Here is a 21945-nt window from a genome sequence, read left to right on the forward strand (position 1 = left end):
GTGGTTATGTTTGGGTAACAAAAGCACATGGCAACCAACATTGGGACGTCAACAAACGCTCATGGTGGCAGGTATGGTTAAGATTATGCAAACGAGGCGCATGGTAAGGTGTAGAAAACCATCACATTAAGACAGGATGTGAACACCGGACTCCCACATGAAGGTCCGGGGTTTCTTGGATCCATCCACCTCCCCTCCACCTGCCCTATAGGCACCTTCATGCTCCCTATGTTACGTTGTTTTTGGCAGTGTTTAAACCTGACGCCATCAAGTGGCGTATTATGCGGACACAACAGGTCCCTCCAGCCGCGTTCTCAAGTGATGCTGACTGTCCAAGTATCATGTTGCCACTGCAGCTGCCATCGGGCCATCCAGCAGCGTATAATAACACTGTGAATGGTTCTGTCTGACCTGTTCCCCGCTGACGATGTCAAGCGGCATATCATTCAGGTGCAAAAAGTGCCTTTTGGGGTTGGAATCTCACGCTGAGAGCACTGAAAAGCTGCCGTGTTTGACAATATATATACAATATAATCGATACGCAAAAAAGAATTGAATAGGTAATTTTTGGTAATGCAAAAGTCATGTCAAAAGTAACAAGTTCCCTTAAAATTACCCAAAACCCACCAAGTGTAAGTAGAAATCTTGCCTTCAAAAAAGTAAAAAGGTATAAACGTTTTTTACCTCTAGCAGAGTTATTTTTATGCAGGATGCCTTATTTCAGAATCATATATATATAATATATAATATATTATCTATCTATCTATTTATCTATCTATCTATCTGACACACTCCAAGACAAGTTTCTTTTTTACAGACATATTTGACATTTTGGGAAATAGGATTTATTTGCTTTCTAGCAGAGTTATATCCTCATCAGAACCTCGTTGTTTTTATCAGATCATCAACTACTGAGCAACCTGCCGTCGAAGTGGACACCTGAAATAGAGCCCCGGCAAAAATAACAATGTCTCTTCACATGCTGTAATGCCAGCTGATCAATAGTAATTACCTTCCTCTGGCCCCGGTCAGCGGAGCCTCTGAGGCCCCTGGGGGTTTCGCTACAGACAGCTCACTATCCAGTCCCAGGTAACTCCATAGGACAGACCTTTTAATTGCTTTGTTCACTGCGAGTAATTGAGGGTTGGAGCGCGTTTGCCACGAGGAGTGTGACTTCACTTGGCCTCCGTTTAATTATTCCCGTAACACGAGCCTTCTGCCTTAATTTTCACTTTGCACGTGGCATCTTGAGGTGCGAATACAACTGGAAATATAGGTTGGTAACTGTATACGGCACGCTGAGCGGAGCCAGATGCACTACAAACGCAGCCATATGGATAGACGGAGAAGTGTTTCTGTGTGTTTTTCTCCCTCTGTGTGGAGGAACATATTGCCAGACATCGATGCATCTTTTTAGCACAGCAACTGTCCCACTGCTCTAATTTGATCTCATCCCTCGCTAGGCCTCGAACCAGACTCGTGGAACTGTATCAATATAGTTTCATTAGCATACTGATTAATCAGCTGGTTAATTAGACAAATTTCCTATAGGCTGATTACGCCTCCCGACCTCTTGGTGTGAAGACATATAGAGTGCATGAGTAATTTAATTATTCTGACTGTCAGACGAGGCAAGGTAAGAATTTATATTTTATGACGCTCTTCACTCAGAAAGAGAGTTCACAGTGCTTCAGATAACACATCAAAATACCATTTAAAGCATGTAAAACCTGACTTAAGCAGAAACAGAAACTATGTAGTCTTTTTGGTTTTATGTGTGCATCAAATATACACTCACACACCAAACATGCTGTCGATCAAGGTTATCCTCAGAAAAAACTACTTGGACCTTTGTTCTGATCAACACTAGGCTGGTTTCAATTACAGATTTGTGCAACACTAAACCGATATATTTAAAATATCGATTAAACACAATTGTTAGGATGTCAGCGTTTCCACTGAGTGACGATATGTGACTTCTCTTGTGATGCCATTCCAAGAAGCATGGCGATGGATGTTCAAAATATTAGCAGGTTTATATTGTTTCTATTGCAGCCACCCCATTAGCCATCATTATTTCCAGTCAAAGGCCATGTAGGCGTGTTTTTCGAGCGATAATGTAACGGCAAGCTCCTTATACATGGTAGCGGTCACGTATGTGGGATTTCCAGGAGCTGATAGTTTGATAGTAGGAATTATGGATTCACCATTTTTGGGATGATCTGCTCAAATTTTGAAGAGTTACACGATGCAATAACACCTCTCGTATGTCTTTTGCAGTTTTTTCCAAAATATGGCTTTTTCAAATCGCATCGTGAGTGTAAAAACTTTTTTGCGATTTTTTTTTTTTTTTGCTGAAATTGATGTGAATTTTGTAGAGTGAGGATCATTGCCAGGCGGCCTTGCTTTAGCAGCCTCAGAGCATGAGTAGATTGCGGCAAACTTTTCACTTCTGAGAGGCTCTCGCTGTGGTATGACATCCCTGATTCTGATTCTGAGTTCCTCAGATATGCCAGATCTGTCAATGTTTTTAGTGTACAAGTGTGAAGCCAAAAGCCACCCTCCACGTCCATCTGGAACACGGCTGGACGGCGTCAGCTGAGAACGAAGCTGGACAGAACCAGTTGCAATGTTACATGCTGCTGGAGGGCTCAAGGTGCGTCCACATGACATGTGCACAGGCAGCATCATCATGAGAACGCGGCCGGACAGAACTGGTCACGTGTGCATGAAACGCTGACAGTGTCAGGTTGTAACGCTGCCGGTGATGACGTTGCACAAGGAGCGCGAGTGCCTTTATCGGGCGGATATTCCCGTCAAGTATTTTAATTCAAACCATCATGACGAGTTGGTTGCCGTGTGCGCAGGTCATCCCTCATAAGGACGTGCTGCGTCGTACCACCAAGGGCATTTGTTGACATCACAGTAACCTGGAGCATCAACAGCTGAAGCAGAAGGCTACCTAAAAAACTTTACATGCTCTACTCCACATGCTTGTGCTTAGGATGAGAATATTTTGGGCAATTTGAACCATAAAAGAGTTAAAATGGGTATAAAACCAACACTAAACTGGTGTTATAGAAAACAGCTTCCCCTCCAGGAATTACTCTGATCCACAACCTGTAAAACCACCCGTCTTCAACGCTTGAGTTTGAATTTGGCCTCTTTCTGTCCTGTAACCCACACTTGCAGCAGCGAGGCGGAGCGGGTGCTGCAGCGAGGTGCGATGGGTGCCGGCGCTGGCACCGCCAGGCTCGGGTGGCCGTGCAACAGTATCTGCAGGCTGCCATCCTTCTGTTCGCGGAGCATCTGAAGAAAGCAAACTGCACTGTTGCTCACACTCCCCGATCCCGTTGTTGTCATTGGCCGGTAGCCACCAATAGTGAGCCAACTGAGTTAACAGACACTTCCGCTCAGCACATAAGGAACCATCTGTTTTAAAAGCTCGAAATAAATAAATAAAGGGCGCTCTCGTGCTTCCTCTCTCCCCCACTTTCTCCTTCCACAGCGACTCTACTGTAAGCAGAGCTCTGCCATTATCCTGCACCTCGCTCTTCATCATTTGCAATCAACAGCCAGCTACTAAAATTACTGCTTTGACTTTATTGACTCTCTACTGTCCTGTATTGGCCTCTCAAATTGAGCCAGGACGAGAAACTAACCAATTTCTTATTTGAGAAAACTATTTTATTCCATCTATTTTCCTGGTAAATAACTAAATTGTCAATTTCTTTTTTTTAGCCTCAGTCATAATGCATCATCGAAATGGTGTTGCTGCAGTTATGGCAAACTAATTTGTGATTTATTGGACATTAGCAAGGTCATATTGAAGCCTGATGTTTGTAACATCTTGAAAATCACGGTTGTGCGCCCGCTCTTGGCTGCGTCGAGCTCCTCAGACATGCCAGCTTGTAGCTAAATAAATATTGGCTGAGGGGCATTTGAAAAAACATATTGTCCTGGCTCAGTGCTCGGTCCCCCTGCCCTCTGTTGCCAAAACAAGACGACGGGGGTCCAGAGCAAAATCTCTTCTCACATGAACGCTTTGGTAATGGTCAGCTCGCTGCCGCGGCCCTGCAGCCTTTGTGTCTGTGCTCACAGGTCCTCGAGTGTAATGTATTTGCTCGGCTCTTCACGGCGTGGCTTGCGGAGAGAGGGTCCTGGAAGCGTGCCATTTGCGCTATCACACTACGCCTTTGTTTCTCATGCGGCTTACGAGAAGAAGGGTGTGCTTGTCCTGTGTGTTTTGCAGGTTTTGTGATAGCCAGAGATATCTTCGTCGCTGCTATTTATGACTTGTGTTGAGATAGAACCTTTAAATACGACTGTTTACCACAGCAGGGCTTGTTTTTCTGGCATTTTTAGTGGCTGTGAACTCCTTCTGTATGTTTGCTCACTCTAGTTTGTGTGCATTTACATGTCATCTAATTTGAGGCCAAGACATGACTCTTTCTTGGATTTCAAAATTACCTCATGCAGGGAAACAGTGCATTTTTATCTATGTTCCATATTTTTACTGCTATATTATGACATTTATGCTAATTTTTCAACTTAGAGACACATTTAATTTTCACTTTTCCTCCTCATTTTACTGTTCATGTCCTGCAGGGAAACAGTAATTCTACTGCATTTTTATTTATGTTTGATATTATTTATGATATTTATGCACACAAATGCTATTTTTCCCTCCTGAGACATATTACATTTTTAATTCTTTTCTCTATATTACTCCTCATAGTTCAGCTTATGCAGGAAAACAGTGCTTCTACTGCATTTTTATTTATGTTGTATATAGTTATTGTACAATTATATAGTTATTGTATTATTTCACAAAAATATATATATTTTTTATATTTGTGCACTACTTTTGCACTCTGAGACACATCTTACTTTCAACATTCTTACTTTCATTACATTTTTCCTCTACTGCATTTTTATTTATGTTTGATATTGTTATTGCTATGCTATGATATTTTTGCACAAAAAAAATAATTTTTCCCTTCTGAGACACAGTTAATTTTCACTTCTTTCATCACATTACTCTTTACAGTTAATTTTATGCAGGGAAACAGTTCTTCTTGTGCATGTTATTCATGTGTGATTTTTTTTGGTTTTGTTTTTTTGTGTTATGACATTTATGTATAAAAATACCCCCTTTTTCCCCCATTTGAGATACATTTGATTTTCACTCACATTACTCCTCAGGATTTATCACATGCATGGAAACAGTACTTCTATTGCATTTATATTTATGTTTGATATGTTGCATTATGATATCTATGCTCTAATTTTCCCTATAGAGACACATTTAATTTTCCCCTAACTCTTTACACATGCAGGAAAACAGTTTGTCATTGTTTTGGGGAATATTTTCATATTTATGCACAAAAATACTAATTTTTCCCCCTTACTCGTCAATGTTCGTCTCATGCAGGGTAACTGTGCATTTTTATTTGTTGTGATATTTGTTTTGATAATACTATTTTTTTTGCCTGGACACATCTAATTTTCATTTTCTCCCGTATATTATTCTTTACAGTACATCTATGCAGAGAGCCAGTACTTCTACTGCATTTTTATCCATGTTTGATATTGTTATTTCTATATTAGGATATTAATGCACAAAAATACAAATTTTCCCTCCTGCCTCCCTCCTTTCATTTCACTACTTTCCCCGCATTACTCTTCATCTCTCACAGGGAAACAGTAATTCTACAGCGTTTTTATTCATGTTTGATATCAGTATTGCTATGCACTTGATATTTATGCATAAAAATACTCCCTTTTCCCTTCTAAGATACATTTATTTTTCACTTTCTTTTCTCCACATTCCTCTTCATCTTGTGCAGGGAATAACTTTAAGAAAAATATTACTAAAACATTACTGCCTGCATTCAATTTAGCCGGCGAATACCCCACAAGTTCCTCTCTCTAAGAAATTAAGGTGTATCGTAACAAGTGCATTATTTAGTAGATTTGACATGGCTGCCACGTATTCGCAGAGAAAGAATTAATACGCCTGTGGAAACGAAAGCAGAAAAAGAAGAAGACGAAGAAGAAGGGACGTACTGAAAATAATTAATTATCAGAGCCTATTTCGAGTCCTCCTCTTAAGCCTATTTAAAGGGCATTAGGTATTATGAATGTGAGGTGGTCTAAATTTACCCCCGTAATATCTATCCTCATCTGACTACATTAGTATACTTTTCCAGGCTCTGCAGGCTCCTTGCTTGCTATTTAAATCACATTGCATGACTCTGAAATCTTTTGTTACACTCGCTGGCATTTTTCTTTGCACTGGGATTAATCTCAGTGAGGTTTACAATCAGATTTACACTCCTGATACAGAAAAAGATAAACCTGACATTTGCTAAACGGGTGAAAGGTAAGTGACTTGAAGGAATGAATTATGTATACGCTAAAGAGAACTCATTTGGGAATTAAGGAGGATAAGTAGCAGTCCATTTTGTGCCTGTTAGGGGCCCTCTTGGAGCAGCGGTGGCTGCATTAGGGGAGAGCTAATGGGCCCTGGGAGGGGGTGAATGTGGGGCGGAGGGGTGAAGGGGGGGAGGGTTGGGCCCTTTGCCGCCCGAGGTCTGTGGGCCCCGGTGACAGATGGTTGGCCACCTCACTGGGTGGCTGTGGCTACAAGGTCTGTCGTGCGGCTGATTCGCGGCGTTGACAGCGGCGCAAAGATCAAACGACATTGTGGAAGGTGAAGAGACGGGTGGCGTGCCCCGCCAGAGATGGGGTTAGGGCTCCGACGATTTGAGAGTTTTAGAGGAAGTTGCCAGTACGGATATTTTTAGACCTAACGGAGTGTTGTTTCGTGCCTGGAAAACCCCCCAAATTACTGGAAATATCACAAGTATTGGCATCATTTTTGAACAGATATTGAAAACAGAGCATCACGTCTCCGCAATGGATAAACACACATGAAATGCCAAATATTCCAAATAAATATTCAAATAACTGCGTATATTAGTGCAGGAGCCAAGGATTCACTTAGAAAAGAGTGAATGTTGTAATATCAAAAAACATTTGAGATGGTTTGTATTTTGTATTGTTGGGTGTTTTTGTTTAACACATTCTCATCCCAAGTCATCACATATTTTTACTTTTGTGTCCACATATTACGCTCAAGGTATCCTCCTGCGTCTACTGTAGACACGCTGGGCTGCAGTAACCAACGCTGGGATGTCAACAAAAGCACATGGTTACGTTCAGGCAACGAAAGCACACGGGAACCAAAACTGGGACGTCAAAAAAAGCATGTTTATGTTAAGAAAAAGACATCATTGTTTGGTTCTACATTCATTCAGTGAATAAACAGGGGGCTCTTGGGTGAATGTCCAGGGTTTGATGGGAACATCCACCGCCATTCCCATCTGCCGTACAGGAACCTTTGAGCTCCTTATATGCAGCCGTTTCCGGCAGCGCTTCAGTCTGACTCTGTCGAGCAGCATATCAGAACATCAGGAAGAGTTCTGTCTGGTCACTTTATTAACAGACGCCATGCACGGGGGATCATACTGCCTCTTATCTCTGCTCAGTGGTATATGATGACTATGGAGAAAGAGCGGGCTGTTTTGTTTAGCATTTTGGGATATTACTGAGGGAGACTGGAGTTGGTTGGATCTCCGCCACATTTATTTATTTATGTTAGAAAATTAAAGGTACATTAAAGGTTAAGGTCAAAGTTCTGAAAAAAATGTTTTAATGTACATAAATTAAGGTTCGCCAATATGGCTTAAAAATAATATTGCAATACTTTTAGGTTATATCACAATACACAATATAATTATATTGATATTTTGAAATCTCCTTTAAATGACTGTAGACAACAAAAATACAAAATTATAAACTGAATTACAATTAAAATAAAATTAAATAGAATCACTACTTTTATATTATAAAGTTTTTAAAAAAAGCACCGAGTAAAATACTCTTATAATAAAGGTGAATGAAGCCTTTCTATCTTTATACATGTAGGGAGTATAAATAAGCCTACAAAAATATAAACCATCCCAAACTGTAACAACATAATAAAATTAACTTCTGTCTAACTTTTTTTCAGGGCTCCTACAGTCAATTCAGTGTAAATCTGATGACCAATGAGCATAAAACAGTTTGTTGAACCTCCCCTACAACTCAGTTTCCTTTGTAGCCTTTTATTCTTTTATCAATAATGTTTCTTGTTAATTAATTCCTGATTTAAAGGCAGCAGTGAATCACTGTGATTCTCCTCCACTGAATAAATGCAGTGAGTCAACCTGCTGAAAAAGACCAGATTGTATAGCTTTATGGGGTATATTAAGCTTTTTATGGTCCTATTGTGTAAATACAGACTGTTTGCATCCTGACACGTCTTTTTTTTCTCAAATTTTATAGCAGGAAAACAAATTTCTACATTATCTACCGGCAATTTGGGTTTTAAGAGGAGTTGTGTAAATGTTTGTAAATGTTCTTTTCCACACAGTGTATGTTTGTGAGTCAACCGGAAATCTACGGAAACCACTACGACCTCCAATGTGTTGATGGACCTCTTTCAGGTTTTTCTATCTAAAATTTGCCTCGAATTGAAAAATGTTAACTTTCGCTGCAGATTTGGGACGGACCGTATACATGAAGTAAGTGCATCCAAGCGCTCTTGGTTCAACTAACTGAATAAAACAATAAATGGGACAGAAGACGTAACAGCTCCAACAGCAAACTGCTCATACGTGAGCCCCCAACAGCAGACGTTCCCCAAAAAGTTACTCTGCCCTACAGAAACTCAAAGGAACGCACAATATAGAAAACACAACTGTTACACTAACACAGACAACAAACAAGCTCACAGGCAAACTATTCAGCTATTTCATTCAATTAAATTGATTGACTGTGCTGACAAAGTCAACATGAAAAGTTTGACGGCGTATTTCACTAATATTGGCAGCTGTGTAACATACAGAGTGCGTGCCTGGTGCTTTACACATCTTTTAGCAAAATATTCATTGACTGTTTGAAATAATAGATGCAGCCAAAGTGCCATCACCCACTGGTTGATGGGCTGATGTTCTGAAGCCTTGAGCTCAAAATTTCAGCTGTTGTACTTTGGTTTTGTTGAGCGAGTAGTGATCGTATTTGGGCGAGAGGCTGTAGAGAAGCCAAAGTGATGCTGCCTTCATCTGTTCCTCAGAAATATTGTATCAGTCGTATTTACAAGTTATGAGCCCACGAACGGCCCTCCGAAATCGAAACTACAAGAGGAAATTGGGAAATTTCACTGATACCTGAGTTGCCATGCTTGCGTAACGTTTCAGGGCGGCGGAATTGGCAAAAAGCATGGAAACAGTGTCGACAATTTAAAGTAAAAAATTCTATATTTTGTTTTTTTGTTTGAAGAAGTTGTAGTTTACTTTTAGTAGTTGCACATTTTATTCACAGTAGCAAATTTTTAACTATAAAGCATGCCAGGCGAGTATGATAACATTGATACCAACGTTATATTATATAACAAACTGCCAACCTGCCGTCATAAATGCATAAACGCGGCTGTGAGGGGTTTTTCCATGCATAAAGAGATGCATTTCCTTGCATACTTTACTTTACAAAAATATGGACATGAAACAGAAATGTATGGAAACTAATTTTTAAAACTTGACATGCTGTTCTGCATTTGATCCAACAATAATAAAACCTAAGAAACCATGGTGCAGTAGTGCACTGCATTTATCCCAAAACATAATCACACATCACACCTCACTCTCAAAAATATGGTCACTATCCTAAAACATTACTGTGTTGAAACTTAAATGTTGATTAAATGTTATTAGGAAACAGCCTGTAAATGTGAATCTAATCAAGTCAAAGAATAAACAAACAAACAAAACAAAAATCCAAAATATTAAAGTCGCTGCAGTCGTTTTTATGTAGCTGTTAGGTCAGAAAATAGCTGCATCACATCAGCAGTGAGCGGCCAATATTCAATTTTTCATTAAAGTGAAGTAGCCGCACGCTGCGTTCTCATTTTTAGAGGGACTGTTTATTAAAGACAGCAACATTACAGCAAACAGCTTTCATCATGTTTCATCACTCTCTGATGAAAGCTGTTTGCACAAACGCTGGAGTCTTCATAAAGTTACAGAAACGAGAACATCACGTATGAGTTCACTTAAATGGAATAATTTCTCATGTCAGCCACAACATGCATTTATGCATACTTGTATATGTATGTGTCACTATAAGTCGGTTTTATACGTTGAGGTGAGTGTGTACGCACAGACTGACTGCAGAGATGTGTGTTTGCAGGTAGTTTGCACCATGTGCTGTCTGTCAGATATCATTACAGTAATGAAGGAAGGCAGAGTTCACACAGATCCTGAAGTCTCTAAAGACATCAAATTCATTTATCTAAAAATTAAGGCCTTAATTCTTTTGCTGCAGCCGTCTGAAACAGTCCCGCCTCCCGAGAAGCTCGGTCTGCTCTGATTGGTCAGCTGGCTCTCTCTATGCACATTATATTCAATTTGTCACACTGTGATGTCACCAAGTTACAGAAGTAAACACTAAAACTCAAATAAGACGTTTCAGGAAGCATAGAGAGAGCTCCATTAGGCTACGGCTTTGGACTTTATTACTTACATTTTAAAAGCACAAAGATGCTGTAAAAACATTTAAAGGAAAAATCCAAAAAGCATCTTTTGACAACTTCATTAAAGAATTGTCTAAATGTGTGTAAATGTCAAAAACTGTCAGGATTCGCTTGAATAAAATGGTATCAAGAACAAAGAAACAGCTTATTTGTTCTCCAGTGGAGTGCACCGTTCTTGCTCTGCACATTTCACAGAAACATTTCATCCCTCACCAACATTTTGACAAGCGAGAGACAGAAAAGTGTTTTTACGAGTGTCTGCGAAACTAAACACTTGATACATCCTCATTCAAAGCGAGCACGGCATCAATTCCCCACCACCAGAGCCCCGCGGGCACGAGAGAGCGGGCCCGTCGGGCGATTAGCCTGTCTTACATTCCCGGTGATCGGATTAGACGATTCCCACAGTCTAGTCTGAAACTACTCCCGACCCGCAGCTCCGGAGAGCATCTCAATATCCAATTTCACAGCTTTCTAAACCTGGATCACGGAGGCTATTTATTACTGTCACAGGCTTTTGTGTTCGGGGGGGCGGAGGGGTTCGGCTTTTGTGTTTCATCTGCTGCGGAGCAGGAAGATGATCAACAAGAGAGTCAGAAGTGTAATGAGAGGGGAACCAGTGGCGATGCCCGAAACCTCCCAAAAAAAACACAGCAGCTAAATTAGACCTCAACGACGCAGCAGTCAGCAGCTTCTCCAGGACCTTTGATCCACACGCTGCAGTGACGACTGCTCAACACAATTATGACCCCAGAGTGTGTGTGTGTGTGTGTGGGTGGGTGTGTGTGCGTCCTACCCCACAGTGGGCCTCATCCTAAATATCTCTCAAGTTTTGTTTCAAAGAGAAAAAGCCAACTCCAGATGCACCAAATGTTCTTAATGATCCAAGTCTGCTCTTTCCATGTGTGTTCACTGATGAATCCCAGCTGATCATAAGTAACCAATTAGCACAGGTAACACCCCTAAACACTGCATCAGGGCAGGTGTGGTGCCATGTGCAATTAGGCCTACTCTGGCACATGCTCAAGAATTGGGGAGGTGCCACCCAAAAAAAAAAGGCTGGAAGAAGAAGAAGAAGAAGAAGAAGAAGAAGAAGAAGAAGAAGAAGAAGAAGAAGAAGAAGAAGAAGAAGAATTCTGCAGTAGTGAACTAAAAAAATAAACATTATTGTATATATAAATAATATTACAATAATATAATATTGTGTATTATTATTATTAATGACAAAGCATATATATATATATATATATATATATATATATATATAAATGTGTCAGCAAATACTAAAAAATACTAATACTGCAATGCAAAAATACTCTTACTAATAAAAAATTGCGATCAGGAAGACATACTTAAGAGAGAAACAGGGTTGGAAGTCACGTGGCTTGGTTGCATAAACTGTGAAAATAGTAGCAGTAGCTCCTTTTTTGTGTTCTTTTTGTGTTTTTTTTATCACTTGTTTTGGTGTTACATATTTTGATTTTATATTCTTTATTCTGTGTTGTACATATTTAACCTGCTGCATGTATTGGCCAGAGAACTCTTAAAAAAAGAGATTTTTAATCTCAAGCGTTTTTTTTCTGGTTTAACAAAGGTTAAATAAAAAAAAATAATGGATGTAGTCACCTTGATGTCATCCATTGGTTTGTGAACTGCTGTTTTGAAGCCTCGAGTATTTTGGCTGTTGTAATCTTGGGTTTTTTGAAGCCAGAAGTGACAATATTTGGACATGAGGGTAGCTATGTGGAGGAGCGAGGGGTTAATCAGACTAAGAAACCTTTGGAGATTGACTCTGTTTTAGAGCCAGCCTCAAGTGGCCATCAGAGGAACTGCAGTTTTATCACTTTTGCACTGGCTTTATTTTTCAGCTCTGAGATTGACGCTTTCGTTTGACAATTTGTGGAAAGTGAAAATAAAATGGTTTTTTTTCTCGTCTTGAAAAGACTTCTCTCAACCACTCGTAACATTTTCTCTTACCTAAGACAAAAAATAAAATAAAAAAACACTGGTGAATCCCAAAAATCAGTTGGTACTAACAAAATAAGGAAAAATTGTGGACACAAACAAACAATTTTAAAAAATTATTTTTTTAAACTTCAAAGAAATTAAAAAGAAAAAATATTGTGTTTAGTCTGTGCAGGTTTTGGTAACTAAAGCATTTTGTTTTAGGTCAGAGAAAGGTCATGATCTCAAATAAATGTAAAAAAGTAAAAATATAACACAAAACAAATACACAAAAAAGTATCTGCAATTATATAAAAATAATTTATGGTTGACAGGGTGGTTTTCTTGTGTTAGACAAACAATTCATGGACTGGGAAAATAAGCTGTTTTTCTCTAATCTTGGTAAAACCACATGTAAAATTTTATCACAAAAATAAGACACTTATGAATCCCAGAAATAAGCAGGTATTAATATAATAAGAACAAACTGTAAATACACCCCAAAATAAGACAAATTTGTTTTGTATTTCACTTTGTTATTTTCCCCTGTAACTGACAAAAAAAAAAAGAAGAAAAGAAATGGAAAACCAAAATGTTTAATCTGGTTTTGGGAATTGTAACTTCGGCAGAAAATTGGGATGTTTTGTGAAGTTTGTGATTACGACTCACTCAGTGATTTTGCTCTGATGTAGCCTTAGTGCTAGTTGGCCCGCCATAAATAAAGCCTCCTGGATAATAAAACCATTTATAAGGCCGCCTTAAAGCGCACCAGCAGCTGTAATCGGGGCCTCCATTATAGAGGCTTTATAATTTCCTTGCTTTTTCCTTTTAGAACCTCTGTTGTTCCTCTGAATTACCCCTGAATGATTTATGCTCACTGGTCTGGCCACTGATAGACCCTGGCAACACAGATAGAAACACACTTAGGGCTTTTTGGTGTGTAAACACACTGTATTAAAAGCCAACTTGTTTCAAACAGCCAAACACATTTGCGGCGGCGGGGGCCCGCTCGGTGTCATCTCGCTCGTCAAACACCGCAGTGTCACAGCCAATCAGGGGACTCCAGGGGCAACACGAGCCATTTAACCTGAGCAAACACAGCGTGTCACGAAGCCTGAGGATGACTTAAGAGCCTGAGCAAACACTGGCGAGAGCCATCGGGCACGAATCAAGCCGGCCCGGCTGAGGACAAGTCACTCTCGTAATGGCTTTGTGATGACTCAAGATCGAGCGGCCATCTGTTTGGTACAGTGGGGGAGGACCACAACTCGCAGTTCAGATACACAGAATATTAGCTGGTAGTGCAGCAGCAGCAGAGGGGAGGATTTGGCCGGTGGCACAGGATGCAAAGCATATGTCCATAAATGGTGAATATGTTGATAGCTGAGGCCCTGATTCCCTGAATCCGGGCCAGATAACAGGATTTGCATGGTGATTTTCAGCCTCAGTGACACGACACCTTCAGAGGTGTAAGACGAGTAATCCTGCAAGTGACCTCAAGACTCTTCCCTCCATAAAAACAGAAAAAAACACTGCATCAGAGGCTCACTGCTGACATGAAAAACTCTCCACGTATTTAAAACGCAGAGGCGTTTGCATGAGATTTCAATGATGTGAGTTTGAATAAACCGCAGTCATTTGTGTCCGGTCTGTAACCGTGAAGTTCATTTGAACAGCAAAAGTCAAACCACATGCAGCCTCAGATGCCTCGCGCACAGCCGTGACTTTAGGGACACTGAGGCCTCAAAAACCACGGGCGGATTATGAGACAATGGGGGTCTGGGCACTGAAAAACAGGAGGCCCCAGCACCTCTGCTACACAGGAGCAAGACACACAGATTCGCTGTGTTTTGCCTCTTTTAACTGTTGTTTTGTGCGTGTTTTTCCTCGTTGTTGTAGTCGTTTGTGTCTCTTTTTTGTTTGTTTTTGTTTTGTGTGACTTCCAGGCACCTTTTTCTTGTCTCTTAACTGTTGTTTTGCCTGTTTTTGTAGTCATTTAGTGTCTCTTTTTCATCGTTTGTCCTGTTTTTGGGGTTGATTTTCTGTCTGTTTTTTATTGTATTAATTTTTGTTTGAGTCTCTGTGGTTGTTTTGCCTGTTTTTGTGTTATCTTGTGTCTTTTTGGGGGGTTCTGTTTTGTCTCTTTGTGTTAGTTATGTTGTGTCCTTTTGTCTTTGTGCTTGCTTTTCCGTTTTTGCAGTTCTTTTTGTTGTTTTGTGTCTCCTTGTATTTCATAAGCTCATTATCATTATTATTTTATATTCCTAACCAAAAAAAAAATACAAGCAAAAGCTTTGTTTTGTTATGTGCAAAGTTAATCAAAAATCAAAAAATCAAAATAACTCCAATATGACATGTCTGCTCAAAAAGAAACTTCATCTGAGCGACTGTGTTTTTAAAATTAGAAATGACTTGTAAGAATCGCACTAACAGAACTTCTTTGATCAAACTGCACTGATTTATAAATAATGTTGTTTGTTTCAGTCTGTTCATAATGCACTTGGAGTAATATAAAGTGTGTACAGAACTCTCTTGCTGGTGAACAGGAGGTTTATTACTCCGGATTATTGGGGAAAACCCAAATGAGAAGTGTCATTCATCATATTAAAAGGCTCACTGCTGTTTTCGGGTTTGTACATGTCGGATTAGATGTTGTTAAATATCCTCAGGGAAGCAATCAGGTGTTTTAAGTTAAGGGCAATTCCCTCCTCTACACACAATCAATAAAAAAACCTTAGAGAGGGGACTGTAATGGGGTTGGCTCGTAACCTGCTCTGACAAATTAAGGCAAGTCGTGTTTTTTCATTACTTACACATCCGTTTTCATTTTTCCCATCAGTGGAACCAATTAAACAATGCTTCCTTAAATTAGTCATTGATTTTTTTTTTTAGCAATAGTGACACTTTGCAAGAAGGAAATAATAACTTTAAGGGAGCGTTACTGCTTTTTTTTCATTACTGCCAGTCTTGTAAGAGCAGAGACAATTCACCTACATGAAAAAGTGGTGTCTTAAATTAGCCATTGATTTTTCCTCAGGTGTCACTTTGGTTAAATGCTTTGTGGTTGGGAGTTTTCTCTCCAACCTGGAAATTGACAAGAGGCTATAATCTATTAGCCTTTCACACACAGACACACATTTGTTTGGTGTTTTTTTCACTTTCAGTATGTAAATTTATGACCTAAAACTCTTTTCAGACAAAGAAAAAATGATAAAGATTCCAATATATTTTTCTGAATAATTCTGAAAACTTTTCAAGGACCCATGATAAAATTATTACGACTTATCACATTGTATAACAACTACTGTATAGTGAGCTTTCTTTTAAATGTTTATTATATATAATTACAGGAAAGAAAGAAAGCTCTGTACCTTCAAACTACTCCTCTCTGCTTTAATCAGTTAAAACAAAATCAAGTGAGAAGAAGCACTGTGGGTGAGAATTTGTCCAAGGCTGTCAGCGTCAATTGCTCAAATTTAAAAAATGTAAAATTTGTGGGGCATGGGCATGGAAATTTTGTGATCCATGACCCTTCAAGTTAAATCACACTCAGCTGGTTTCCATTAACCCCCAAATTACTTAAATATAAAATACTAATATAATGGATACACGTCAATTTCCAAAAAACTCCCATTTATCGCAAAAACGTTTTTATGCTTGCATGAGGTTATATTTCAGGCAATTCCAAAAAGCAATATTTCACAAAACTACAACAGAAACATTGTTTTGGCTTCTATAGGTCACATGAACTGGCTCCCTCATGATGCAGCAGGACCTACAAGAGCTGTTATTGCATCACACAACTCTGAGAAAGTTGAGCGGATCATCTGGAAGCTTTGACTCCATAATTTCTCCGTGAAATCGTGGCTTATCACCTCCCAGAAATCCCTAGTACGTACACACATATAAGGGGCTCGCCTTTCCATTACCACTCATGTATAACACGCCTATGTGGCCTTTGATTGGAAATAATGACGGCTAGTGCGATGGCTGCAATAGAAATAAACCTGCTAATGCTTTGAGCATCTTCATGCTTCTTGAAAATTTTATCGCCAGAGGAGAAGTTGCAAAACATCACAATTGTGTTTGACTGACATTTCAAAAATATTTTTATCTTTTGCACAAATCTGTAATAGAAACCTGATTAGTGTCACTGCATTACTTTTCTTGCCCTTTTCACCCGCCGCTAAACAACTGATTCCAAAAAAGTTGGGACGCTGCACTTTGAAGTGTAAATAAAAACCGAGTTCCCCAGATTTTCGTGGACAAAATTTCTAAAGGTTTCCATGACTTTTCATAGATCCATATTAAAAAAAAATTCTTGCCCTACTTTCTTGGTGAAAAAATACTTCAATCCTTAACAAAATGTTAATGTATAGATAATTTACAAATATATCTGAAGAGTGTCGATGAGCTATTTTATTACAGAATTTTTGCTATTGCCGATCCCATCCCACAGAAGTGACCACCGAAAAACAAAACTCAGATCAGATTCTTTTTAATGCTTAGATTGAAAAAAAAAACAAATCATAAAATAAAAAAACAAAATAAAAATGAGGAAAAATCCAGAATAGCAGGTCGTGACTGCCGCACTTCATTTCTTTTGTTTTTTCTTAAGACTAAAAAATACACTTACAATTTGAAGCAGCAACAAAATGTGCATTTACCTGATTATACAATGGAACATTATTTTCGTCATAACATGAATGTTTTTTTCATCACATTATAAAACTCTAAATATTTCTTATACTTTTTTAAAATAAAAACAAACAAAAAAACCCTATCAATGGCAAAGCAACGTTTTTAAGCAAAATGTACATTTTATGTTCACCTGGAACAAAACAAAGAGAAATCAGGGAAGGTTTTGACTTTAAGTTTGTAGTTTATTGTTTAAGCCAATGAAATGTGTCTTTTTTTCCAAATTTGGGGATGCAATAATATCCTGAATGAGTTGATTGGTTGCTGTGTTCACTTTAACTGTACATACACTTTCACCTGTTATTCATTGAAAATGACAAACTGCTGCTCTGATGCGATTCAGAATAAAAAGAAAACGTCTGTTTACAGTGGATGATTATTTTACAGCGGCCTGAAGCTTTATTGATTATCCTAAACACAGGCCGTATTGTCATCAGTATAATTCGAGGTGCATCTTTGTGTCTTTACGTTTCTAACCCATGAGGTTTCTGAGTTAATGATCTGGGGGTTTTATGTCGTTTACAGCAAAAACACCTACATGATGAGATCTACAGTTTGATTGGACGAGGGGCATCGACAGACGACAGGTGTCGTGATCAAACTGGCGGCGAGGCCGTTCTCACTGACGGTAGCTAAATGTCTCTTTTATTATCACATTACTGTTTCAAGTCTATAATCATGTCACTTCACCATAAAAGCATCGTTACAATACGCTGCCACTTTAAATGAGCATGAAGGTACAGGATGGCTGCTTGAGGACAAACTAGTCGAGCAGAAGTGATCGTCCTTTGATTTGTGTGGAGTTTCTCTCGCCAGAAGATTCGGTCGCTGTGCGACCACGAGGTGGCCGTTGAGTCCTGTCTCAGCAGGGCGCCACACGCTCAAAATCATAAGAATAAAATCAGAATGATTCCAACATTAATGTACAAACATAAACAACCACATAGCCGGCCCCTGGCAGGTTAACGCCGCGCTTCCTGTCCATAAAGTGCACTCTCCATCCTGCTGTGCGGCTTTAGAAAAAAACAGAAAAAGAGGATGTGTGTGTGTGTGTGTGTGTGTGTTTACGTGAGAGAGAGAGAAGGGAAGCTCCGCTGCATGTGTGTGCTCAGTCTTATTCCCGGAGCGACTGTGAATTAGAGGACATGACAGTCTCAGGTGTATGGACGGAGGAGGCGGGGGAGGGGAGAGTGGAGGCGTGTGTGTGTGTGTGTGTGTGTGTGTGTGTGTGGCTGACGTTAATAAACGTAGCCCTCGCTGTAGGGGTGCGGCGGGCAGTAGGGCCCCTCCTGTACGTAGGCCATGTTTTCGTCAAAGTGCGACAGCGGCACCGTGTCCTCTTCGTTGATCTGCCGCTCCATGTCTGTCTTCAGCACCGGCCGCTGATTGTCGGGAAACGCCATGGAGAACAAGGCCTCGGGGTCGCACACGAACTTGTAGACGTATCTCTCGCCAGCCACCTGGACGGAGACGGAGAGGACGAGGTGGGAAATAAATCAGGTTCGGACCTTGCTAACTTTGAGAACGCTCACACAGAGATTAAGTATTTACAAAAAATACTCTGTTTACAGGAAAAACTTTTTAAATCATTAAATTTGGTAAAGAAAGTTTGAGTATCCATTTGTCAATGCAGGTTGACAAATTCCCCAAGTTTTTTGCAACCTCATTTTTCAAAACACGTCAACTCAAATCTCTTCCATCTCTTAACATTAAAGAGAAGATAGTAAAAAACATTTGGGGAAAAAGGTCGGTGGCAGTGCTGCAAGTGTGTTGGACTTTTGGTTGCATGAATGTTTCCTAAACGCCTCATTCAGGTAATTTAAAACCAAGCGTTTATTTCTTTGTTGCAGCCTGCAATGTACTGACTATACGTTTGGATATATCTGGGACATCAGAAGGAGGAGTGTAATATAAGCTGTATACTGTTCGGTTGTTCATTGTACCACACTCTAGGAGCAGAGAGTGTACTCTGGGCACAGATGGAGCAGCAGAACTTCAGTTACAGTGAAAGTGAAACTTAATTATTCATTGCACTAGGTCTAAAAGTTTGCTTTCACTCGCTTCTGCAGCAGCTGATCAGCTCATGTCGTACATATTTGGACACAGAAGGGGCCTTCTGTCTGGACTTTGTGTTAATGTCGTCAGTATTTGTGCACGTTTTCTGAAATTTTATGAATATGAGCAAAACAGAGCAGAACCACCAGAGACTGTGGGTTCAGTGAGTGTAGTTCAAGTGAGATACGACTGTAGGAGACCACGAAAACATTTTCAAAAAAGGGGAAACAGAACAAATAATTAATATAGTGAAAAGAGTTCTCCTTCCACATGTCGCGTTTTATTCATCGGCCTCACAGACCTTCGCCGTCTCGCACTCTCTCTGTACATTATTACGACCTCCTCTACGCGCCCCTCGTTTGATGCGCGAAACTTTCGACTCTTCCTTCTCGTGCCATCTATCGGCTGTATTCGTGCAAACATAAAGGACACGTGAAACTTTAAGGACACTGATGATTGCAACATTTGGCGTATATATTTTTGTACATAAAGGAAGTATAAACGAGTCTGTAAAGCTGTAACATCACCAGATATATTATCCCAAAACCCCTGTAGTCTGAGCCCGGCTGTAGAGCCACATATAACCTCAGAGGGCTGATTTTTTTAAATTTATTTATGTTTTTAGAGTGCCTTGTTTCAAGAAGTTTGATTTAGTTTATCTGAATACAAAGTTTAACTCTTTAACTCCACACGCAGGAGCATTTTAAGATCTTGAAGTGGGATCAGGCTGAGACAAGAGGAAGGCTGTTTCTCAGGAGCTGATTTTAGGAAGTCTGAGAAAATAGTCAAGATCTCATTTGATGTTAAACTGACTGAACCTTAATTTAGTCTGATGTGTATTCACACAGGAAAAGAAACTAAAAGGGGATTAGAAAATCCTTAATTTTTTTAGTCTTTTATCCAACCGACAATACATGTCACAAAGGAAACACGGGAGCTGCTCACAGCTGGAGAAAATCAAGACTGATGGTGGACTGTGGTGAAGCAGCTCTGTGGAGAAACACCTCACAAAACAAAAAAATAACTACTGAGGATCTGGGAAACATTTTGTTGTCTCTTTGTTCAGTTTAAGTCGCAGTGACATTTTAAAGTAGCAGTTTGATTGACGTTTGTTGATTTCTTGTGCTCTAACAAGGACAAAGAAACAACTAAAATTATCATGAATGTCCAAAACAAAGGGGCTAAAGCAAGACTTTTTAAAACAAAGTGAGCAGGAACAAGGTTTCAGCATCTGATCTACATGAGGTTTAGCACTTTTCAGACGCTCCACCTCCTTATATAAGCTCCCATGGGGAGGTGAGTATCACATGCTCCTCCTTTAACACAGGTGGAATCAATCAGGCTCTTAATGTGTAAATGAGCTGCAAACTTTTCATGTGAAAATGTCGAGCTTTCATGATTTGAGCAAAGCTGAACAGAGATTTGAATCTCTTTTGACCCTTTGAAACCTGAGCAAATTGGCTTGATTTCTTTGAGAGACATGGGAGGAAAGCAATGAGCAACTTAAAAGGAAAAGATCCAAAAATTGGTAAAAAAAAAAAAAACAACTAAATAAATAAAGTACGTCAGCAAAAAAAAGGGAAAGTAAAAGATAAAAAAATTAGGAAATTACTTTTAAAAAAAAAAATCTGTAAAATAATTTTAATAATTCTAATAATTATAAATATAGTTTAGAAGCTTTTTTTTTTTTTTTTTTAAATTTCTGCATCTATTAAGTTCTGCCGCTTACAGAGCATTTCTTGCCAAGTCGCTTATTGCCTGTTTTTCATGTTTTTGAAAGAGATCAAACCAGTTTACACAGGGTTTAAAAGTTTAAATACCTGTTAAAGGTATCTGGATGTAGCATAAAAAAACTGATGTCAGTCCAACTTTCAAAAGATTAGTGTTGTTCTGTACTTTTAATTTCTGGCTCATATTCTCTGTTAAACTGCCTTTGTTTTACCTTTTGCATGATTCCCTTCTCGTAGTAGTAGCGCAACGATCGGCTGAGCTTGTCGTAATTCATCGCCGGTCGATTCTTCTGTATCCCCCACCGACGTGCCACCTTGGTACCACACACACACACACACACACACACACACAACACAAAGACGAGTCGGTAAACACAAGCAGAGAAGCAGGAAGCCAAAATGCAGACGCATCAAACACAAACATGCGTGGCCTGATTTCCTGACAACGGCTGCGGCGGCTGAAATGTTAAACAAACTTATTAATCCATATTTTCCTAATAACAGTAATTAGAGTGCGTCCAGCCTGAGCAGACCTGACCAGGGATGTGTTCATTAGGAGCTTGTCACACACCCAGCGGAGGAGGCAGCAGATGTTACAGCACCTGTCTACCAGACCACCCACCACCCGGCCGCGCGGTCCAAACCCACAGCGCTCTCCTCCGCAGATTTCCCTCTCCTCACTCTCTCCGTTTGTTCATCTGACTGTTTTTCTGCAACATGTTCCCCTAAAAATAATCAGTGCTGCCTTTTCTCATCGTGAAAAGGCAGAAGCAGCTAGCTAACGTTCATCCACGGCGTCCCAAATCGAGTGCGTTTGGTCACCTGATGGCATGAATGAACCCTCCTGTTAACTGCAGCTGGCCCGTGTCTCTACACGCCGTC

The 21945-nt window shown here is 39.7% G+C and overlaps 1 protein-coding gene across 4 annotated transcripts in view; it reads right to left on the reverse strand.

Annotated features, from left to right (window-relative positions):
• Nucleotides 1-17034: 17034 nt before the first annotated feature.
• Nucleotides 17035-21945, reverse strand: part of etv1 (ETS variant transcription factor 1) — a 28291-nt gene continuing 23380 nt past the window's right edge. For 2 of the 4 annotated variants that reach the window (XM_088084666.1, XM_088084665.1), the window contains exons 12-13: nt 21276-21377; nt 17035-18738 (exon numbers count right to left, since the gene is read on the reverse strand). In XM_088084666.1, the coding sequence (XP_087940792.1) occupies nt 18517-18738; nt 21276-21377 (324 nt within the window). In that variant the 3' untranslated portion in view covers nt 17035-18516. The remainder of the gene's footprint in view (nt 18739-21275; nt 21378-21945) is intronic. The other 2 variants (XM_088084668.1, XM_088084667.1) reach the window with 1 other exon arrangement.

This window comes from Plectropomus leopardus, chromosome 11, assembly GCF_026936395.1.
Source record: "Plectropomus leopardus strain MGB_pleo_1.0 chromosome 11, ASM2693639v1, whole genome shotgun sequence".
Taxonomy (NCBI): Eukaryota; Metazoa; Chordata; class Actinopteri; order Perciformes; family Serranidae; genus Plectropomus; species Plectropomus leopardus.